Genomic DNA, 19,712 nt, shown 5'->3' with positions numbered 1-19,712 from the left:
GCTTTACAATTATGCCTCACATTCACCCTGATGTCATGGTGCTGCCATACAAGGCGCTCACTACACACCGGGAGCAATAGGGGATTAAAGGCCTTGCTCAAGGGCCCTTAGTGATTTTCCAGTCAGGTGCGGATTTGAACCCATGATCTTCTGGACTCAAGCCCAACACCTTAACCACTAGACCATCACCTCCCCTGTAGGATCATGTAGGATGATATCCTTTATTGACTGACAAAGCTTGATCTGGATCTGATCCAGATTACAGATCTTATGGTCATTTAAATTTAACATTGAAAACCCTATTTAATGTATATTTTACATTATATCTTAATCAAATGTGCGCCAATCACTCTTATATTTGAAAGTGAGGTGCTGATGGCACTCTTTATTGCCTGACAAAGTTTGATCCGCATCTGATCTGGATTGTGGATTTTGTGGAGATTTGAATTTAATATTGTAAAGCCCATTTGTGTACATTTTGCATGATATCTCGATCAAAAGTGCCCCAATCACTCTTATTTGTGACAATGGAGTGCAAAGTGGCACTCTCAGTGAATAGACTAAGTTTGATCCGCATCTGATCCATATTGCGGATTTAGCTGATATTTGAGTTTAACAAAGAAAAGCCCTTTTGATCTATATTTTGTATTGTATTATATTTAGTTCATGAAAGCAACTTCCAACAGGACTTTGACCTTGAAATTTTTTTCTAAAGTGAAAATTTGTGGCGGAGGTTCTCTAGTTGGGATAAGCGGTTGAAGATGAGTGAGTGAGAAATTCATAGTCATTTCACCTATAAAGTGGAGAGAGGGCGCCTCTGTAAAAGAATCACTGAGTTGGGCATTGAAAAAATCTCTCTAAACACTCTTCTTGGCCCAGATAGCCACAGAGATGAAGTTGTGGCCGTTGTTGTATCGTTTATTTATTGCACAAATCTCCATCGAAAGATTTGAGTAAATCAGCGTAGTACTGTCAGCAACCTGTGAAAGGCAGCAATACGCCTGGAGGCGTCGAGTCTGCCGGAAACATAAAGGACGAAGAAGATCATTCGTCATTCAACCAGTCTTCAGATGAATCCTCCAATCCGCTAGATGGCAGGTATTGTGAAAATAATTCTGAAAAACTACATCTCCCATAGACCACGTCATGTGCGTTCGTAGCTTCCTGTTGTAGTGTAAATGGATAACACATACATGACATAGTTGCTTGGGAAAAGCTTTTGGCTGGGAAACTTGGTGTTCACAAAATAATCGGTTGGTTTGACAAATTAACGGCGAACAGTTCTGCGGAGAGTGACCGGGGGCTGTGATGGAGGCGGTGCCTCGCATGCCGATGATCTGGCTGGACCTGAAGGAGGCTGGGGAGTTCCAGTTCAGCGCGGCCGTTAAGCAGGTGAGCTGGGTGCGGGCTGGAGCAACACGTCAACTACTTAAACTAGTTACAAAACACAACTCTGGACCACAGTACAAAGGCGCTGACGTCAACCCGCGGTCACGCTGAGTTAGCTGTCAGCGTTATAAACGACAGGAGAATCTTCGAGAAGGTGTTAGCCAGTGCCCTCAATAACCAGCGCCTCTGTTTGCTAATGTTAGCTTCTTAGTAATGGAGTGAAGTTCAAGCAGTTAATTACAGAACTAAAGGAAACAGTCAGCAGCGCTAAAATAATGAGCCTGAATCCTTCGGGCCCAGATTGTCAACATAATAAACAGTGACCTCATTGTCTTATGGTCGCAGCAGGTTTACCGTCCGGCTCAGTGCCAAAGAAAAAGAACAACACGCACACACACGCACCAGTGCTGACAGTTGACATACTTTTACTTCTCGTGACAAACGTGCCTTCATTCGTGACACGAACATACTGGCTCACTTTAACTTGTTTACAGCAGTGTCCTGTTTTGCTGTGTGTGTGCTCTGTTTTTTTTTTTGTTTTTTTTTTGGCAGTGTCTGTTGTTCTGGCAGCTGGAACAGTACAGACAGTTGCCAGTTCCGGATCACCTTTTTTAAAGTCCCGCTATACGGAGCCATAATGCAACTGAATATCCTTTATTGGGTATTGTTGTATTGGGTATTTGGATGTTATCTGGCTGAAGAAGTCAGGATGGGGTAGCCCTTCTACTTAAAGTGTGAAGCCACATTATGTGTGGTGAAAATATTTGCCAGAAATAGATCACTTTGCCGGTTCTGGATCACGACACTGTGTCACTTTGGGGTCATTCCTGGCATCTGGCTGGTGCCCTTCTAATGCAGAATGATACACACTGTGCCCGAGAATGTGTTTTGAACACAAAATGATTTAAATTATACTTATTAAATGAGAATTTACTTGAAAGGCACTGTTATGTTTTTATGAGCAAAAAATTAAGTGTGGAGGTGAGATTTCTCCCGAATTAAAAACTAAAAGCCCCACATTCATGCCCATTCGTGATGTTGAGATGACCCCCAAAGTACACATGGTTCACAAGTACTGACACGAGGCTGCTGCTTCAGTGATCCACAACCGGCAAATTTTCGCGTCAGAGATAAATGCGTGCAGCAATTAAACAGCAAGACATAACACCTTTCCTACACCTGATTTTCACAGTGACTTCTGCATCTCAGCACCAAATTTAACAGACACACAGTCACAACATGCCAACATTAGCACCAAAAGCACAACACCTTTGGGTCACCTGCTTTGTTATGCACACTGTATGCAGATAAAAAAAAAAATCCTGTGTCAGTTTTAAGCATTTGTTAATGTCTACATGAGAATTGGTCAGAGCGCCTGCTGTATGTGCACAAGAACTATAAACAGAGCCAAAAATAAATTAATTAAAGAAATGGACAGAAAACTTGAAGCTATTTGAAAATGCCTGTAGGCACAAATCCAATTTTTCATAGCTGACAACAAATAAAAAGGCACACAAACCTGGATTATTTTTTTTAGGAGTGATGGCCTGTTTGTCAGCTCTGTTATTTTATCAGTGGAGGAAAGTCATGCTTTGTGTTTGTTTTATGTTTAACTACAACACTGCACACACTTGGGCAATTAAATTTTAAATTGACTAGCCATATTTGTCAAGTAAAAGTCAAACCTTTGTATTCCAGTAACGGTTCATTTCATTTTTATTTTTCGAGTTATATTGTTACAGCATGGTGGTTTAGTGGTTAGCACTGTTGCCTCACAGCAAAAAGGTCATGGGATCGATTCACAACTATGGCCTTTCTGTGTGGAGTTTGCATGTTCTCCCCATGTTTGCATGGGTTCCCTCCGGGTGCTTTGGCTTCCTCCCACATCCAAAGACATGCAGGTTAGGTGGACTGGAAACTTTAAATTGTCCATAGGTGTGCGTGCGGGTGTGAATGTGTTTGTTTGTCTATATGTAGCTCTGTGACAGACTGGCGTCCTGCCCAGGGTGTACTCCGCCTCACGCCCTGTGACTGCTGGCATATGCTCCAGGTGCGCCCTCCTCCCCGTGACCCTTAATTGGAGGGAGTAAGCGGGTATAGAAAATGGATGGATGGCATTATATTGTCATTTATTTTAATTTATTTACAACTAAAATTTTGACAGCTGTTGTCATTTTTGTTCTTGTTGGATTATTTCTTCAATTCAGTGAATTCATGTAGTCTTAATTTAGATACATTTCCTTCCTGATTGACAATAGTTTTATTGTGTCTTCAACTGGTCTGTGTCTTGACTGGTTCTCAATTTATTTGTCTTATTTAGCAACATGCTATCACTAACTGGGAAGAAAATATTGACAAATAGAATCATTATATGTCAGTATTTTACTGCAGTGTTTTTGAATCATGAGACTGTGACTGTCAAAGAATTATGCCACAGCAGCATGACTCATCTGTGGCTTAATGTCCAAATTCTATGTTTGCTGACTACAAATAAGAAATAAAATATTATGTTTTTGTGGGTATTTATTTATTTTGCTGTACCCTCAAAATATCCACTGAGTAGTGGGTATACATAACCACATTTATCACAGAGAGGGGGAATGCTGTAAAACCACAGTTATATACAGCTTTACCAGGAGTCTGTTTGGTACTTTTCCACCTCAGTTTGAAGTCCTCCTCTGACTGCTACAATGTAATCCCAACTCAAAATCACTTTAAATAAATTTCAGTCTCAGACAACACACAAATGGCCATAACTAGGATTTTAGGATTTGCTCGTATTCACAAACATTCTGAGAATGCTCTCAGGGAGTTCTTAAATTAGTCTCGACTTATTGTCTGGGTTTATTTCTGTTCTCATGTATTCTTATCTTTCCCTAGTTCATCTTGAAGAATTATGGAGAGAATCCAGACAACTACAATGAACAGCTGAAGAAACTGGAGACCCTGCGGCAGGTAGGTGCTTGGTGAAGAATTTTCAAGACAGAACTCAAAACAGAGCTCTGGTCTTGCATTTGTAGATGACAGGTCCTGCACCTTAAAGTGTAATTATGTATAATAAATATCTATGAAACAAGCCATATGTAATATATCAGAGCATTGAACACAGTGTAAGTGGGATCTGGTTAATATTCAGCAGTAACTACAATATGTCAAGAGATCCCGTCAGTTCTCAGAAGCTAAGCAGAGCAAGATCTGGTTAGTACTTGGATGGGAGACCTCTTTGGAACACCAGTGGCTGTGTGTGTTTCTCCAGATAAAACTGGAGTTGCGTCAGGAAGGGCATCCGGCGTAAAACTTGTGCCACTTACTGATGCAGATCAGGCTGTATCCGCTGTGGCGACCCCAAACAAAACCAGGAGCAGCTGAATGAACAACAACTACAATATATCAATAACAATCGGAAGGAAAAAGACAATTTAGTTGCGGAAGTGAAATTACTCATTCTGCTGTAAACGGTCTGTGTCTGGTGTGTGTGTCTGTGTGTGTGTGTTTCTGTCTCTCACCAATTTTTGTGATTATTGATAAAAATCTATAGATAACATAATGACCATTGACAGTGATCAGTTTATTTCAACCCAGGAGCTCGGTTTGGAAACATTTACTCACTGTAATTCTGCTTCCCGCCCCTTTGGACTTGAAATCGACCCTGACTCCTTTTTCACTGAAAAAATAGTACGGCAATGTAATTATTTTACACAACAACAACTCAAAGAGTATAAAATTAACAATGGGGCCTTTTCAGTTATACATTTTAATAGTAGAAGTCTTCTTCGTAACATGTCCAGTATAAGTGATTGTTTGTCAACAACCAAAAAAAGCTTTTCAGTTATTGCAATCTCAGAAGCATGGCTAACGGATGATAACAAAGATTTAGTACATCTGGACGGTTATGAATTGTTTCTAGTGAATAGGCAGAGGAAAAGGGGCAGAGGCGTAGCACTTTATGTAAGGTCTGATTATAACTGCAAACTTGTTAACAATATGTCATTTACAGTGGACAATATTATGGAATGCGTTACTGTGGAAATCACAACCATGAATTCTAATAATATTGTTAGCTGCATATACAGAGCTCCTGGAGCAAACATTGATTCTTTTGACGAAATAGTTATGGCAACATATAACAAAATCGATAGAAATAAGTATTTATTTGTCTGTGGAGATTTTAATGTAGATTTTTTTGAATCCTCACAATCATCCATAAACCACCTCTTTCATAAATTCCTTATACTGTTTAGGATTATTTCCAACTATCACTCATCCAAGCAGAATCACTGTTAACTCTACAACCCTTATTGACAATATTCTATCTAATGCTATATCTGGTAATCTCACAGCAGGAATTTTGGTAAGTGATATTAGTGATCATTTGCCAGTTTTCACCGTGTTTGCATCACAGGGTCATAGTAGTAGTAATCACCAAAGTGAACTAAAAACCTTGAGGAGAACAGTAACACCTGTAACCATTGATAACTTTAGGGAGGAATTATTGCGCCAGAACTGGGACGAGGTGTATGTTGATGAATCTTATAATGCTTTTATTTCAACTGTCTTCAGGTTATATGACAAACATTGTCCTCTTGTTAACATAAGGCACAGAAATCGATATTGTCACAAACCATGGATAACTAAGGGACTTCAGAATGCATGTAAAAAGAAGAAATTGTTGTATAAACAATTTATAAAATTAAGAACAAAGGAAGCTGAAACTAAATACAAAACATATAAGAATAAATAAATTAATATTATGAGATTTTCTAAGAAAAAATATTATAGCGAGTTACTGGGTATAAATAGAAACAACATCAAAAACACATGGAATATTATAAATGAAATAATAAATAAGAGTAAAAATGTTAGAGCTTATCCTTCATATTTTAATTTAAATAGTAACAATATGATTAATGACAAGTCTGTTGCTAATCACTTTAATGAATATTTTGTTAATGTTGGGAAAAATCTTGCTAGTAGTATTGACTCATCGAATAACAACTTCTGGGTCAATAATACATCATTTAATAAATCTATGTCAATGTTTATTGGTGGCACTGATGAGAGAGAAATAATTGATTTGGTGTATGGTTCCAAAAGTAAGAAATCGACTGATTTTAACAGTTTGGATATGGCTTTATTGAAAAAAATTGATTGTATAGTAAAACCTTTCAATTACATTTGCAATTTGTCACCGAGCACTGGTACATTTCCCTCTGTTTAAATCTGGCGATAAACACACCTTTTCTAATTATAGACCCATTTCACTTTTGCCACAATTTTCCAAAATTTTAGAAAAAATTTTTGCTAAGAGACTGCAGGACTATTTATCAAAATACGACATACTCTGCGAAGAACAATACGGATTCAGAAAGTCTCGGACTACATCACTTGCTGTGATGGATTTGGTGGAAAATATAGCGACTGCAATTGATACTAAACAATTCACAGTAAGCATTTTCTTTGATTTAAAGAAAGCATTTGACACAGTTAATCATGGAATAATACTATTATCTAAATTGCAGCAATACGGAATCAGAGGTCTTGCATATGATTGGATTAATAGTTATTTACATGGTAGATTTCAGTATGTTCATTTTAACAATATCGATTCTGAACTCCGGGAAATTACGTGCGGTGTGCCGCAGGGATCAGTATTGGGTCCATTGTTATTTTTACTGTATATTAATGATACAAGCTGGGTGTCGAGATCACTGAGTTGTGTCCTCTTTGCTGATGACACAACTGTGTTTTGCAGTGGTGATAATGTCGAACAGTTTCTGGACATGGTGGAGAATGAATTGGGAAAGTTCGAGGCTTGGTTTGATGCCAATAAATTGTCACTCCACCTTGGGAAAACTAAATGTATTATATTTGGACATAAACAATTACCTAAATTTAAAAATTTGACTATAAACAATACGGAAATAGAGGTAGTAACAGAGAATAAATTCCTTGGTGTTATAATTGACAAGAAACTAAGTTGGAAAGTACATATAAACTATATTAAATCAAAAATGTCCAAATCTATCGCCATTTTGTATAAAGCCAAAGACATACTATCAGGGGAAGGGTTATTTACTTTATACCATTCATTAATAGCACCATATATGACATATTGCATTGAGTTGTGGGGAAATACTTATAAATCAAACACTAATCAAATATTCCTTCTACAAAATCGAGCCATACGTATCATCTGCAATAAACACTTTCGTGAACCAACTCATTCCCCATTAATTTCTTTGAATGTAATAAAATTTAGAGATATGGTGGAGTACATTACACTACAGATTTTGTTTAAAGCAAAAAACCAAGCCTTGCCAAGACATGTCCAGAGGCTGTTCGAACTGAGGGATTCTGAGTATAGTTTACGTGGCTGTGTATTATTCAAGAAACCATTAATTCGCACCACTGTAAAAGGTTTTTGTGTATCTGTGACAGGGGTGAGGATGTGGAATGAGTCTCCTATTGAGATCAAAACGTGTGGTACTCTCGCATGTTTTAAGCAACTCTGCAAAAAAGTAATTGTCTCAAAATATGCTTAGGTATATGTGGGTATGTCCTGTAATATTACTGGGAAGTGTATGTGATGGTATATGTATTGTACAAGTATTTGTATGTGTGTGTGTGTGTGTATGTGTATATATATATATATATATGTGTGTATATATATATATATATATATGTGTGTATATATATATATATATATGTGTGTATATATATATATATATGTGTGTATATATATATATATATATGTATGTGTGTATTATATATATATATGTATGTGTGTATATATATATATATATATGTGTATATATATGTATATATATATATATATATATGTGTGTATATATATATATATGTGTGTATATATATATATGTGTGTGTGTGTATATATATATATATGTGTGTGTGTGTATATATATATATATATGTGTGTGTGTGTATATATATATATATATGTGTGTGTGTGTGAATCTAATTAGTAGTGAGTGTATTTATTGATTTTGTGGAATAAGGGGTGGGTCTTGATAAGTTATGCTTCTACCCACCCCCTTTCGGTCACATGGGTTTTGATTTTGGTTAGTTTTGGATTGTTGTGTTTTGTTTTCTGTTTTGCTGTATTGTTTTGTTTTGTGTTTGTATATATTGTATTTCTTTTTTTATTCAACCATGTGTGTCGAAATAAAATAATTCAGTTCAATTCAAATTGGAAGGTGAAATGACGTACAAGTAAATGCATACAGTTTAGAACATTTTGGAAGATTTGGTTGTTTGTTTTACCCGATAGAGCAGGTGGATTTGTGAGATAGGAGATGGATTACCAATATATAGGTTGGGGTTTGATTCCAGGTGTGTGTTTTAGTCTGCCTCTCTGTGGGTACCAGTTTTGGCTGGGGAAGTAACCTGTGACTGATGTCCCATCTATCGGGATTCATAGGGTCTCATCTGCTTCATTTTATGATATCCAGGATAAACATCAGCCTAAGGGCCTGTTGAGGATTGACTACTTTGACTTATTTATTTATTTTACAAGCACAAAAAGACTGTTACTCATGATTTCTTGTAGGGGTGGGCGGTACACCAGTGTGATAGTGTCCTGTGTTATGGATTACACAATACCTTAAACACTGAGAATCAGTTTTTCCACTTATAATAGTAAGGAACCCCCACTGGACCAGAAAACTTTTTTTTTTTCAATGGCGCCTATGAAAAATTACACAAACAAAATAATGAAAAATAACTACAAATATCCATTAGTTTAGAAATCGATAATAATTTGAGCACAGCTGTGATCAGCATTGCAGCACAGAGGTGATCAGTGTGGCCAATAACCCCCCCCCCCAAATTCCACTTTTCTTATAGGCGTAACTTGCTATAAAGTAATTGTCAAATAGGATCAAATCGGTAACAGTTGTAAAAATGGCTAAAGTGTGATGATGATTATGATAATAATAATAATGATTATTTATTTATTTTATATAGCAGTTTGAGGTAGAACATTTACAAAATGATGTATACGAGTACATTAGATAGGGACGGTGGTTAAGTGGGCTTGTTTCCAGTGTGGAAGGCTCCCGGTTCAAACCCCACTCTTGCCCATTCTCCATTGTAATATGGAATTCCATCAGGAAGGCCATCCAATTTGCTGTGACCAATCCCAAGTAAAACAAGGGAGCAAATCAAATCAATTTTATTTATATAGCGCCAAATCACAACAAACACCTGCCCCAAGGCGTTTTATATTGTAAGGCAAGGCCATACAATAATTACGAAAAAACCCCAACGGTCAAAACGACCCCCTGTGAGCAAGCACTTGGCGAAGGAAAAACTCCCTTTTATCAGGAAGAAACCTCCAGCAGAACCAGGCTCAGGGAGGGGCAGTCTTCTGCTGGGACTGGTTGGGGCTGAGGGAGAGAACCAGGAAAAAGACATGCTGTGGAAGAGAGCAGAGATCAATCACTAATGATTAAATGCAGAGTGGTGCATACAGAGCAAAAAGAGAAAGAAACACTCAGTGCATCATGAGAACCCCCAGCAGCCTACGTCTATAGCAGCATAACTAAGGGATGGTTCAGGGTGTCTGTCTCCCTGATCTGAATTGGGAGCTGGTTCCAGAGGAGAGGAGCCTGAAAGCAGCCAAAGGGAAGGCTCTGCCTCCCATTCTACTCTTAGAAACCCTAGGAACTACAAGTAAGCCTGCTGTCTGAGAACGAAGCGCTCTATTGGGGTGATATGGTACTATGAGGTCCCTAAGATAAGATGGGACCTGATTATTCAAAACCTTATAAGTAAGAAGAAGAATTTTAAATTCTATTCTGGAATTAACAGGGAGCCAATGAAGAGAAGCCAATATGGGTGAAATATGCTCTCTCCTTCTAGTCCCTGTCAGTACTCTAGCTGCAGCATTTTGAATTAACTGAAGGCTTTTCAGGGAACTTTTAGGACAACCTGATAATAATGAATTACAATAGTCCAGCCTAGAAGAAATAAATGCATCAACTAGTTTTTCAGCATCACTCTGAGACAAGACCTTTCTAATTTTAGAGATATTGCGCAAATGCAAAAAAGCAGTCCTACATATTTGCTTAATATGTGCATTGAAGGACATATCCTGATCAAAAATGACTCCAAGATTTCTCACAGTATTACTGGAGGTCAGGGTAATGCCATCCAGAGTAAGGATCTGGTTAGACACCATGTTTCTAAGATTTGTGGGGCCAAGTACAATAACTTCAGTTTTATCTGAATTTAAAAGCAGGAAATCAGAGGTCATCCATGTCTTTGTCTGAAAGACATTCCTGCAGTTTAACTAATTGGTATGTGTCCTCTGGCTTCATGGATAGATAAAGCTGGGTGTCATCTGCGTAACAATGAAAATTTAAGCAATGCTTTCTAATAATACTGCCTAAGGGAAGCATGTATAAAGTGAATAAAATCGGTCCAAGCACAGAACCTTGTGGAACTCCATAATTAACCTTAGTCCGTGAAGAAGACTCCCCATTTACATGAACAAATTGTAATCTATTAGATAAATATGATTCAAACCACTGCAGCGCAGTGCCTTTAATACCTATGGCATGCTCTAATCTCTGTAATAAAATTTTATGGTCAACAGTATCAAAAGCTGCACTGAGGTCTAACAGGACGAGCACAGAGATGAGTCCACTGTCTGAGGCCATAAGATCATTTGTAACCTTCACTAATGCTGTTTCTGTACTATGATGAATTCTGAAACCTGACTGAAACTCTTCAAATAGACCATTCCTCTGCAGATGATCAGTTAGCTGTTTTACAACTACCCTTTCAAGGTTGGAGATTGGCCTATAATTAGCTAAGATAGCTGGGTCAATTGATAGCTTTTTAAGTAATGGTTTAATTACTGCCACCTTAAAAGCCTGTTGTACATAGCCAACTGATAAAGATAGATTGATCATATTTAAGATCGAAGCATTAATTAACGGTAGGGCTTCCTTGAGCAGCCTGGTAGGAATGGGGTCTAATAGACATGTTGATGGTTTGGAGGAAGTGGCTAATGAAAGTAACTCAGACAGAACAATCAGAGAGAAAGAGTCTAACCAAATACCAGCATTACTGAAAGCAGTCAAACATAAAGATATGTCTTTGGGATGGTTATGAATAATTTTTTCTCTAATAGTTACAATTTTATTTGCACAGAAAGTCATGAAGTCATTACTAGTTAAAGGAATACTCGGCTCAATAGAGCTCTGACTCTTTGTCAGCCTGGCTACAGTGCTGAAAAGAAACCTGGGGTTGTTCTTACGAGGTCTATTAGAAAAGTATCCGACCTTATTATTTTTTTCAAAAACCATATGGATTTGAATCACGTGTGATTGCGTCAGACAAGCTTGAACCCTCGTGCGCATGCGTGAGTTTTTCCACGCCTGTCGGTTGCGTCATTCGCCTGTGAGCAGGCTTTGAGTGAGGAGTGGTCCACCCCCTCGGGGGATTTTCATTGTCAGGAAATGGCGGAATGATTTAGGCTTTTTTTTCCCATCAGAATTTTTTCAGAAACTGTTAGAGACTGGCAGCTGGAAACCATTCGAAAAATTTATCTGGCTTTCGGTGAAAATTTTACGGGCTTCACAGAGAATAAGGACTGTTACTACAGCTTTAAGGACGGCTTTAAGGACGCTCGGCGCGCCGCGCTCTGTGCCGCCATCGAGAGCCACAAACCACCGGATCATTTCTAAACGGATGGCTCTGTGGAACCGGGACCGTCGTGTGCCATTTGTGTGCCACTTGGGGTTATCACGAGCTGGACATCAACCATTTTCCGGCAGATTTCACTTTTAACAAGAGATTTTGTCATGGAAAGCCGAGCGGAGGCTTCGCGCGTCACGGTGGATTCGCTACTGGAACGAGACAAAACCACCTCCGTTTTGGTCTCACAGGACGGCTTTGAGATGGCGTTCAGACAGCTGTCGGTGGTTTTTCCATCGAGTGATTATCCGAGAAATTGTGGATGTGCCTGGACATGCCAGAACATGTCCCATGAGGCTTCATCACGGCGTTGCTGTGCGCCATGCGGCACCACCGCGACGCGCGAAGCCTCCGCTCCTCTTTCCATGACAAAAACTCCTGTAACAGTGGAATGTGCCGTTCATTTCCTAACTGGATGCTGTGTTTTATCCGGGACGTCGTCTGACTAGCACAGGAATTGTGAAAAGACGTGGACATCAGCAGTTTTTCGGCACATTGAGACAGACGTGCGGAGGAATTCCGCGCGTCGCGGCGGTGCCGCATGGCGCAAAGCAACGCCGTGATGAAGCCTCACAGCACATGTTCTGGCATGTCCAGGCACATCCACAATTTCTCGGATAATCACTCAATGGAAAAACCACCGACAGCTGTCTGAATGCTTCTCAAAGCCGTCCTGTGAGACCAAAACGGAGGTGGTTTTGTCTCGCTCCAGTAGCGAATCCATCGTGACGCACAAAGCCTCCGCTCGGCTTTCCATGACAAAATCTCTTGTTAAAAGTGAAATTTGCCGGAAAATGGTTGATGTCCAGCGCTTGTGATAACCAGAGAAATTGCACACGATGGTCACGGATCCATACAGCCATCCGTTTAGAAATGAAATGGTCGCTCAGCCTGTCGATGGCGTCTTCGGAGCGCGGCGCACCACCAGTCGCTCTGGGCCGTCCTTAAAGCAACAATAACACTCCGTAATCTCTTTGAAGCCCATAAAATTTTCACCAAAAACCATCTGAATTTCTCGAATGGTGTCCACTTTGATGTCCCTCACAGTTTCTGAAAAAATTTTGATCAAGCAAAGCGGCAGCCTCTGAGCCATTCCTAAACAATGAAAAAAACGACGAGAGGGGTGGATCACTCCTCACTCAAAGCCTGCTCACAGGTGAATGACGCAACCAACAGGCTTGAAAAAACTCACGCATGCGCACGAAGGTTCAAGCTTGGCTGAAGCAATCACATGTGATTCAAATCCATATGGTTTTTGAAAAAAATAATAATGTCGGATACTTTTCTAATAGACCTCGTGTGTGTGTGTGTGTGTGTGTGTGTGTGTGTGTGTGTGTGTGTGTGTTTTCCTTTCAATCAGAGCTCTGAGCTGCCTTCAGCACTGTGGCTTCACAGAACACTGAAGGCAGCCAACTGCTGATCCCTGCTGTTTGCGGTTGATTTGATATGAAGAAAATAAGAAATATATTTCTTTAATTATTTGTTTGAAATTGCAGAATAAAGCAAACTGCAACTATACGAGGGCTGTCAATAAAGTATAGGTCCTTTTTATTTTTTTCAAAAACTATATGGATTTCATTCATATGTTTTTACGTCAGACATGCTTGAACCCTCGTGCGCATGCGTGAGTTTTTCCACGCCTGTCGGTGACGTCATTCGCCTGCGAGCACTCCTTGTGGGAGGAGTCTTCCAGCCCCTCGTCGGAATTCCTTTGTCTGAGAAGTTGCTGAGAGACTGGCGCGTTGTTTGATCAAAATTTTTCTAAACCTGTGAGACATATCGAAGTGGACACGGTTCGAAAAATTAAGCTGGTTTTCAGTGAAAATTTTAACGGCTGATGAGAGATTTTGAGGTGATACTGTTGCTTTAAGGACTTCCCATGGTGCGAGACGTCGTGCAGCGCTCTCAGCCGCCGTCGTCAGCCTGTTCAAGCTGAAAACCTCCACATTTCAGGCTCTATTGATCCAGGACGTCGTGAGAGAACAGAGAAGTTTCAGAAGAAGTCGGTTTCAGCATTTTATCCGGATATTCCACTGTTAAAGGAGATTTTTTTTAATGAAAAACGTGCGGACGGGTCCGCGCGTCAGGACGCAGCCGACGCAGTGCGGCGGCACAGGAAAAACACCTCCGTGTTGATAACCATTTGTAAAATCCAGGTGGCTTTTGATGGCTTTCAGTGGAGTGAGTGTATGAGAAATTGTTTAACAGCAGGACATGTTCCAACTTGTCCTTAAGGCTTCCAACAGAGGTGTTTTTCCTGTGGCGGAGCGTTGCGGCGGCTGCGAGCCGACGCGCGGACCCGTCCGCACGTCTTTCATTAAAAAAAATCTCCTTTAACAGTGGAATATCCGGATAAAATGCTGAAACCGACTTCTTCTGAAACTTCTCTGTTCTCTCACGACGTCCTGGATCAATAGAGCCTGAAATGTGGAGGTTTTCAGCTTGAACAGGCTGACGACGGCGCCTAGGAGCGCTGCGCGACGTCTCGCACCGTGGGAAGTCCTTAAAGCGACAGTATCACCTCACAATCTCTCATCAGCCGTTAAAATTTTTCACTGAAAACCAGCTTAATTTTTCGAACCGTGTCCACTTCGATGTGTCTCACGGGTTTAGAAAAAATTTTGATCAAACAATGCGCCAGTCTCTCAGCAACTTCTCAGACAAAGGAATTCCGACGAGGGGCTGGACGACTCCTCCCACAAGAAGTGCTCACAGGCGAATGACGTCACCGACAGGCGTGGAAAAACTCACACATGCGCACGAGGGTTCAAGCATGTCTGACGTAAAAACATATGAATGAAATCCATATAGTTTTTGAAAAAAATAAAAAGGACCTATACTTTATTGACAGACCTCGTATGCTTGAAATACAATCGAATTGGTACATTTTCGGCAACATTTCAGTTTTTGGAAAATCTGTGCGTTGTAGTGCAGCCAGTTTGAACCTCAGAGCCGGTGTTCTGTCGAGATGTGCGGTCTTGTTGAATTGTGCGCCTCATCACATAAAGCGACAGTTCCGTCGGTCGGGATGAGGGAACCCCGCCGAGTTGTGTGAATGATTGACTGAATGATTCTTAACCAAGTTAACTTATATTGACAGGCAAATAAATGTATAAATTGTTCATCCGGACACATTAATGTGTAAAATGTACTCGCTCGTAAAAGATAAGCATTCTTAACCAATAAAATGTACTGTTGTGATTCCAGCATTTTAAAACCCTTTTAAACTTGGTCAATGTTTATAAATTATTGTGATATTATCGTTAATATGAACAACTGTACAATACAAATATTAGTTGCGCATGCACAGTGGTACGGTAAAGACAGGCACATAAACTCAACGGGGGGTGGGGTGGTGAAGGTCTGCGTAGAGAGCTGGCTTCTTGACAGGAATGACATCTTGTCAGGACATTGGGCAGAAATTTGCAGTTTTGGGAGGTGCCGCCCAGCGCCACCAGAACCTTGCTTGCCATTACTTTTAAAAGAAGTTCCTAACTGGTGTTGTGGAAGTTCGCCAAGACCAACAATCCCAGTGCCTTATCAATTAAGCCACTGGGGAGAGACCCACATTGTCTTATTTCATGTTTTAATGACGTACAGCTGAGTTATTTCAGTTTGTTCTATTGTTACAGGTGTAAAGAGCACCTTGTTAATCTCAAAGATACTGTGTTCCTGTGTGCTCCACAGAGTGCGGTGAATGTGACAAGAGACTTTGAGGGATGCAGTACGCTGAGGAAGTATTTTGGCCAGCTGCATTACCTCCAGAGCCGTGTTCCCATGGGAACGGGCCAGGAGGCTTCTGTGCCCATCTCATGGTATCAGTGCATACACACAGACACACACTTGCACATAAATCATAAATAAACAGAAGTGGTAAAGTATGACGGCTTTGTTTTTGAGCAGGACTGAAATTTTCTCTGGAAAAACAGTCACCCATGATGACATCAGCTATGAACAAGCCTGCATTCTCTACAATCTTGGTAAGTTATGTGGAATGTTGGTATTTTTTAGTCTGTGTTTAGTTTTAAGGTGTGGTTTATATTGTGTCAGATCACAATGAAAGATAGCATCTTTAAATGACTGTTTTTGTCATAACAGTAGTCTTAGTCACTAGAGTATAGTTAATCACTCAAAAAAATCTGCAGACCGTTACATTTTTGAAACAAAAGATAGAAATTTTCTCTTTTTTGCCTTAATAAATGAGTAAAACACTGAATGTTATTGAAGTAGTTGTTTCAGCATTTTTTTTTAACTTAAATGAAGAAGTGTTTGCCTGATTGATTTCTGCTTTTGTGTATATCTCATAAGTTGTTTCAAATTAAAATATATTTAACAGAAAACTGATACAACCATAGTAAACAAAAATAAAGTTTTTAAATCATAATTTTATTTACAGAAGAAAAATATGTCCCAAGATGTACTCTGTCACCCATGGAAAAATTATTTACATATCCTAGTCTTAATAGTTGATTATTCAATTTTCAGCAGCAACAGTAACTGGAGATCAAACTGTTATGTTGCTGCAGTGGAATTTTGGTCACACAGAACTGCTTAATTTCAGTTGCAATGAAGGTTTTCCAGCATGAAGGTCTTCCCACTGGATCTCACTGAGGTGAAAGTGACCACTTTGGTTAGGCCGGGCAAGAACTTGCATTTTGTTTGTTTTGAGCCATTTTGACGTAACGTTGCTGTTATTCTTTTCCAAGCAAGTTTTGCATCAGTTTCAGCTCAAAACTGTTGACTGGGCACTCTTCTAGGATTTGCTGATAGAGAGCAAAGTTTGCGCACTTCATTACTGCAAGTCACCCAGTAAGCAAAGCTTTCCCACATCAGGCAACCATGTTTGATGCTTTGATGTAATTTTTGTGGAGTCCTTTGCTTGGGTTTCACCAGATGTTACAGGATACCTGTCTTCCAGACAGTTCCACTTTTGACTCATCAGTCCATAGACTGTTCACCCAAAAGATTTTAGAGTCATCAAAATGTGTTTAGTGAAAATTCAGACAGACTGTAATGTTCCGGGTTATGTAGCATTTGAGTTACACACCTGATAGTGGAGTCATGAACAGTGAACTTTATTGAGGTGAGAGAGGCCTGCAGTCCTTGGATCTTGTACTCGACTCGTTTATGACTTCCTGAATGAGTCATTGCTGTTTTCTTGGAGGAACTGCAGACGTTGAGTCAGTTCTGGGAAAGTTCACTTTAGTCTGTTTGTCTCCATTTAATGGCTCACTTTTTTTTTTCTTTCTTCTTTTGAGCACTTTTGAGTCTTGAAGTGTCAGAATTTGTTTTACAACTCTGCCCCCACTGATGGTATTCAATTCCCTTCTTGATTTCTTTGGGAATTAGTTTTGATTTTGGGAAAGCGTGCTAATGATGGACAACTCTTCAGCAGCTGGATGCTGTAGAAATTTTCCATTTAAGTGACAGTGTGACTGAACAGAGCAGGTGTTACTCAGCCACAGATATTTGAGTTAATGCAGTTTACTAAAGGTGAAGATTAAATGCACACTGTTAATATTTGATTATTGCTGTGTAACTATCAGTAACATTAAATATTTTATTTTTAGTCAGGTTGCCTTTTTATATTTTGTTTGAATATCTTGAAACAATTTATTTTGCAGTGTGTATGTACACTGGCTTGCCAAAGTTTTCAGCCCCTTGGTATTTCACACATTTTAAATGTTTATGGCATTTCAAATATAAAAAGTAAATTGGGCTTCTCAATATAAAAATTTCTAAAATTATCTTCCTTAGACTCAGACTGAAAGTAAACATCTACAACTTGATATAAATTAATTAAAAATATAAAAGCCAAGATGATGGGTTGCATAAGTAATGGGCCTCTTTGGTATAATATCTGTAAATAATCAATTGCCAGTTTTCTTCAGACAAGTCAGGGGATAGATACATGAACATTTCCGCATCACTGAATATGTCTTGAACTTTATTTACATCGGTTATGAAGAAATACAAACAGTATGGCTCCTTGTTGCATAAGTAATGGGCCTCTTTGGTATAATATCTGTAAATAATCAATTGCCAGTTTTCTTCAGACAAGTCAGGGGATAGATACATGAACATTTCCGCATCACTGAATATGTCTTGAACTTTATTTACATCGGTTATGAAGAAATACAAACAGTATGGCTCCTTGTTGCATAAGTAATGGGCCTCTTTGGTATAATGTCTGTAAATAATCAATTGCCCGTTTTCTTCAGACAAGTCAGGGGATAGATACATGAACATTTCCGCATCACTGAATATGTCTTGAACTTTATTTACATCAGTTATGAAGAAATACAAACAGTATGGCTCCTTGTTGCATAAGTAATGGGCCTCTTTGGTATAATATCTGTAAATAATCAATTGCCCGTTTTCTTCAGACAAGTCAGGGGATAGATACATGAACATTTCCGCATCACTGAATATGTCTTGAACTTTATTTACATCAGTTATGAAGAAATACAAACAGTATGGCTCCTTCTTGCAAAGTCACTCACTTTTTGAGAACTGTCTACTCCACACAGATTTACCATAGAGTGCCATACTGTACATACAGTGTGTGTGTGTGTATATACGAGGTCTGTTAGAAAACTATCCGACCTTTTTATTTTTTGCAAAAACCATATGGATTTGAATCACGTGTGATTGCATCAGCCAAGCTTGAACCTTCGTGCGCATGTGTGAGTTTTTTCCACGCCTGTCGGTTGCGTCATTCGCCTGTGAGCACGCCTTGTGGGAGCAGTGGTCCACCCCTCTCATCAGATTTTTATTGCGAATAAAATGTCTGAATGATTTGGAGCTTTGCTGCATCAAATTTCTCCAGAAACTGTGAGAGACCTCCAGGTGGACACCATTCAGAAAATTCAGATGGCTTTCAGGGACGATTTTATGGGGATTACACAGATTAAGGAGTGCTCCAGCCGGTTTAAAGACCGCCCACAGCGTCTGAGAGCGCGGCGCACTCCGAGCGCTGATCGACAGGCTGAAACCCTGCTGAAACAACCAGATCATTTCCAAAGTGAAGGCTTTGTTGATCCGGGACGTCGTCTGACTTCCACAAAAATGGCAGAAGGCGTGGACATCAGCACTTTTTCGGCACATTCCACTGTTACAGGAGTTTTTTTCATGGAAAGAAGTAGAGGGATACGCCACGGAGCCGCTCATGGCGCGGGAAAAAACCACCTCCATGTTGGTCTCACAGGACGGCTTTCAGACGGCTTCCGGTGGCTTTTCAGTCGTGTGACTATACGAGAAATTGTGCATGAGCTGGACATGCCAGAACATGTCCTGTGAGGCTTCATCACGGCGTTGCTTTGCGCCATGCGGCTCCATCCTGACGCGCGGAATTCCTCCGCACGTCTGTCTCAATGTGCCGAAAAAGTGCTGGTGTCCATGTCTTCCGCAATTTCTGTGTTAGTCAGATGACGTCCCGGATCAACACAGCGTTCAGTTTGGAAATGAACGGCACATTCCACTGTTACAGGAGTTTTTATCATGGAAAGAGGGGCGGAGGAATTCGCGCGTCGGGACGGAGCCGCATGGCACAAAGCAACACCGTGATGAAGCCTCACAGGACATGTTCTGGCATGTCCAGC

At 39.9% G+C, this 19,712-nt stretch overlaps 1 protein-coding gene across 1 annotated transcript in view; it reads left to right on the top strand.

Annotated features, from left to right (window-relative positions):
• The first annotated feature begins 1,156 nt into the window (after positions 1–1,156).
• ptpn23a (protein tyrosine phosphatase, non-receptor type 23, a) overlaps positions 1,157–19,712 on the top strand; it is a 46,819-nt gene continuing 28,263 nt past the window's right edge. Inside the window, exons 1-4 of the mRNA XM_034174358.1 lie at positions 1,157–1,392; positions 4,270–4,344; positions 15,799–15,926; positions 16,015–16,091. Coding sequence (XP_034030249.1) covers positions 1,309–1,392; positions 4,270–4,344; positions 15,799–15,926; positions 16,015–16,091 — 364 coding nt within the window. The 5' untranslated portion in view covers positions 1,157–1,308. The remainder of the gene's footprint in view (positions 1,393–4,269; positions 4,345–15,798; positions 15,927–16,014; positions 16,092–19,712) is intronic.

Source organism: Thalassophryne amazonica, chromosome 7 (genome assembly GCF_902500255.1).
Source record: "Thalassophryne amazonica chromosome 7, fThaAma1.1, whole genome shotgun sequence".
NCBI lineage: Eukaryota > Metazoa > Chordata > Actinopteri > Batrachoidiformes > Batrachoididae > Thalassophryne > Thalassophryne amazonica.
Note: the sequence above shows the minus strand (reverse complement) of the source record. Positions and strands in the feature narration are given on the sequence as shown.